The 5,000-nt window shown below is 44.6% G+C and overlaps 1 protein-coding gene across 1 annotated transcript in view; it reads right to left on the bottom strand.

Annotated features, from left to right (window-relative positions):
• slc13a3 (solute carrier family 13 member 3) overlaps window positions 1–5,000 on the bottom strand; it is a 46,418-nt gene that overhangs the window by 34,425 nt on the left and 6,993 nt on the right. The window contains exon 2 of the mRNA XM_063193315.1: window positions 697–837. Coding sequence (XP_063049385.1) covers window positions 697–837 — 141 coding nt within the window. The remainder of the gene's footprint in view (window positions 1–696; window positions 838–5,000) is intronic.

Below are 5,000 nucleotides of genomic sequence, written 5' to 3'. Positions count from 1 at the left end.
GGCCGTGCATTTATTTTCACTGTATTTTGGTGATAAAAGGTATCGGTATCGGTACTCGGTATCGGCAAGTACACACATTAATGTACTCATACTTGTATCGGTTTTCAAAAAAGTGGTATCGGTGCATCCCTAACGCTATTATGATGTCAGCAAGCCACCTTCTCTATATCCTCTGACACACCAAACAATTATCAATGCTAGCCGCTAGCTGAACTCATAGGATTCAATGATGTATGCTAGCCGCTAGCTGGTCCCATAGGATTCAATGATGTATGCTAGCCGCTAGCTGGTCTCATAGGATTCAATGATGTATGCTAGCCGCTAGCTGGTCTCATAGGATTCAATGATGTATGCTAGCCGCTAGCTGAACTCATAGGATTCAATGATGTATGCTAGCCGCTAGCTGGTCCCATAGGATTCAATGATGTATGCTAGCCGCTAGCTGATCCCATAGGATTCAATGATGTATGCTAGCTTGGAGAGTCAGAAGATGGTTGGACTTTCAGGGAAAACTCGATCATTTAACTCAGGGGTGGGGGAACTTTTTCATTCAAGGGGCCACCTCAAATTCCTCCAAGGGCCATAATGATGCCTCTGCTGTGTGTGTGTGTGTGTGTGTGTGTGTGTGTGTGTGTGTGTGTGTGTGTGTGTGTGTGTGTGTGTGTGTGTGTGTGTGTGTGTGTGTGTGTACAGTACCTGAGGGCAGACCTTCTTGGATGGCAGTATGCCCATGGTGGGGAAGAGGCAGATAGGCAGCATGGCCGTCACCGCCAGGGGCAAGGCCTCAGTACACCAGAACACAGCCATCAGCAGCACCACGTACATGCACTTACCCTCCTACACACACACACACACACACACATAGACACACACCAAATAATGAAAATGAGAAATATATCCACACAACAAATAATCATTCAAAATTTTGTAGATAGCCTGTGGTTGATTCCAATTACAAAAATGGTCAAGAAAAACTTAATTATTAGAGGAAAAAAATAGAAAAAGGAAAATCTCCCGGAGGCAATGAGTTACTGGTATTGGCACCCTTTACTGGATATTAGTGTAGAAACCCATGAATGGGAATCACCCATAATGATACATATATTGTGTCCATAGGACATGAATTAGCCAATGGCTGATGATATTTGTGTTTTAAAAAGTCGCCTGTTGCATTTCCGTAAAAACTTACAAAAACATATATATTTTTAAAAACACATCATTTTCAGCCTCAAAGGCCTCCTACAACAACATCTTAATGGTTGAAATTTTTGGGGGGGGTGTTTTTCTATATTTGGCTTAAAAAGTCGCCTGTTGCATCCTGTTCATCTTTCACGAAGGACCTGTCTAGGGACACCAGAATTACTATTATTAGCAAAACGCAATACTTCCAAATTATAAAAGGTCATCTCAAAAGACTTGTGTACGGGTGCCGCTAGGGGGGGGAAAGATGTTACAAATTCTAAGGGCCCAAGCACTGACAAGGGCCCTTAAGGGGCCCAAAATTCAAATCTTTCATAGGGCCCAAAATTTCTGGTTTTGTGTATAGGCTACTAATTCCAGTCCCTTGGATGGGTAAGGGAGGAATTTATGATAGAAGTCTGCGGACGTTGGTGCAAATAGTGGAGACCCACCAGGTCAAACATCTACAGATCTGAAGGACAACCTCTAACAGCAAGCAGCACATGTTAAACACTAAAGGCCAAACACTAACAGTCTTGGGTAGTTGTTTCAACAAGCAGCACATGTTAATCACTAAAGGCCAAACACTAACAGTCTTAGGTAGTTGTTTCAACAAGCAGCACATGTTAAACACTAAAGGCCAAACACTAACAGTCTTGTGTAGTTGTTTCAGCAAGCAGCACATGTGAAACACTAAAGGCCAAACACTAACAGTCTTGGGTAGTTGTTTCAACAAGTAGCACATGTTAATCACTAAAGGCCAACTTCTATAATGTCTTGGGTAGTTGTTTCAACAAGCACCACATGTGAAACACTACCCAAAGCCTTTTACCATAATACCACAACAACTCATCAGAAAACTGGACAAACTAGGTTTCAGCACCTCCCTCTGCAACTGGCTGCTGGACTTCCTGATGCAGAGACCACAAGCAGTACGGGTAGGGAATAACACCTCAAGCACCCTGACCCTGAGCACGGGGGCTCCGCAAGGTTGTGTTCTCAGCCCCCTGCTGTTCACGCTGCTGACACATGACTGCACAACGACCCACAGCACTAACCATCTAGTGAAGTTTGCGGATGATACAACACTGGTGGGCCTCATCACTAAGGGCGATGAGACCCACTACAGAGAAGAAGTAGACCTGCTGGCCAGATGGTGCAAAGACAACAACCTCCTGCTGAATGTCAACAAGACCAAGGAGATTGTTGTCAACTTTCAGAGGGTCCAAAAACAACTGCCACCACTGACCATCGACGGTGATGCTGTGGAGAGAGTGAGCAGCACCAAGTTCCTTGGAGTGCACATCAGCGACGACCTCTCTTGGACCACCAACACTACATCACTGGCGAAGAAGGCCCATCAGCGTCTCTACTTCTTGCACAAACTAAAGAAGGCAAGTGCTACACCCTCCATCATGACAACATTCTACAGAGGAACCATAGAGAGCGTCGTGTCCAGCTGCATCACAGTGTGGGGAGGAAGCTGCACGGAGAAAAACAGGAAGACACTCCAGCGTGTTGTGAACACAGCGAAGAAGATCATTGGAGTACCACTCCCCTCCCTGCAGGACATTTACACCGCACGCCTCACCCGAAAAGCACTGATGATCATCAAAGACACAAGCCACCCTGCACACAAACTGTTCAGCCTCCTGCCCTCTGGAAAGAGGTACAGGCGCCTCCGTTCCCGTACCACCAGGCTTGCAAGCAGCACGATGCATCAAGCAATCAAGATACTGAACACTCAACCCACTCTCCCTTCACTGCCAGCCTCTAGCCAGCCAGGCCACTGACAACGCTCCCCCCCCTCATCCCCACCACCATATCTGCGACTGAACATTCCACCTGCACTACTACATCTGTGACTGAACTTTCAACCTGCACTAACTCAAAACATACACATGCACACACACACACACACACACACACACACACACACACACACACACACACACACACACACACACACACACACACACACACACACACACACACACACACACACACACACACACACACACACACATACAAACAAGCACACTGCACTTTCTGCACAAAACCCAAACATACACACACTGACACACAACTCATACTCACACACATACACACACACACACACACACACACATACACAGGTACACACACACAGACGCACACCGCACTTTCTACCTGCACTAAACACACACACACACACACACACACACACACACACACACACACACACACACACACACACACACACACACACACACACGCACACAAAACACATACAAACACACACACACACACACATACTGCTGCTGGTGTATTTAATAAAACCTTTTTTAATTATTTATTTTCTTCAAATGCTACTATTACTATGTCAGAACGCTATAAAGGACTTTTAGAAAAAGCACAACAAAATACCTCCTCTTAATGTATGTTCTCTACAAGTCTTCTGTTGTCCAGTCTTGCACTTTAAATGTCTGTATGAGCAATGTCTACGTCCATACTGTCTATGTCCATGTATGAGTACTGTCTATGTCTATACTGTCTATGTCCTTACCTAGATTAGTCTATGTCTGCATGGGAGAGCAAGAAACGCAATTTCAAATTCTTTGTATGACCAGTGCATGTAAAGAAATTGACAATAAACTTGACTTGACTTGACTTGACTTTTAGATGGAGGCCAAGGCAGACCCAATTGCTTATCAAATGCCATAAAAGGGAAGACCTGGTTTTTGTGAGAACACAGACAAAGCAAAAAAGGAGGAGTAAAAAAAAAAACCTTTATCAGAGTTAGCAATATTTCCAAAGTCTTGTACAGGTTTATGGCGGTTTGCCGTGGGTTACCATGGTCACGGCTCGTGAAATCTCCCTCCTGTAGTCTGCCAGTTTTCCGGGTTAAGCATGTGATAGCAACATCGTATTTATACCAGCGTTTGACACAAAAATGATCAAACCATTTCAAAGTTATGTATGCTGATTGAGAAACTGACAGATATTTTTTGCAATAAAATTGCATCAAGGATCATTAGATCATCTTAGCTTATGGCGCAGAGAGCGATAGAGAGAGAGAGAGAGAGAGAGAGAGAGAGAGAAAGAGAGAGAGAAACAGAGAGAGATAAAGAGAGGGACAGAAAGATAGAGAGAGATAGAGACAGAGAGAGAGATAGAGAGAGAGAGTGAGAGAGAAACAGAGAGACACTCCTTGTAAAGTTGTTGTTTTTTTCATGTTGAGCACCAAATCACATAAATTAAGCCACCATAAGCAGTGCTTTATCTACTTAAAACCGCATCCCACATTAAAAGTGCCGGATTAAAGCATCAGTGCTGTAAGTACCGAAGCAGACAGTTTAGGGTGTGTGTGTGTGTGTGTGTGTGTGTGTGTGTGTGTGTGTGTGTGTGTGTGTGGTGGTTCGTTAATCGCGTGTTTGTACACACACCTTATTTGAGAGTGGTCCCCGTTCGTCGCTGGGAACCGGAAAGTCCTTAAATGCTAACAAGAAATACTACAGTCTGCTACACGTTTCAGGTGACTTCGGACCTCTATTACATTACTATGTGTATTATTAAATAGGCCTATATATAAGTGAAAGCCCAACTGGGAAACTCCAACTCCCATTGTCATTGTGACACAGCACTACACAACTGTTACGCCCCTCTGTTTCACCTACAGGCTGCTTGGGCTCATGATGGCCAGATGAGGTCCACCTGACCTGTTCAGTTGAGTGAGGCTGGGTTAATTGGACTAATTGCCTGCACCTTAATTGGTGCAGGCATATAAGGATGCCTCCCCTTCTTCATGGTAGCTTTTGCTCCTCTCTCACATCTTGACCAGA

The sequence above is a fragment of the Engraulis encrasicolus genome, unplaced genomic scaffold (assembly GCF_034702125.1).
Source record: "Engraulis encrasicolus isolate BLACKSEA-1 unplaced genomic scaffold, IST_EnEncr_1.0 scaffold_34_np1212, whole genome shotgun sequence".
NCBI lineage: Eukaryota > Metazoa > Chordata > Actinopteri > Clupeiformes > Engraulidae > Engraulis > Engraulis encrasicolus.
The sequence above is the reverse complement of the archived record's forward strand: the minus strand, read 5'-3'. Positions and strand labels throughout refer to the sequence as shown.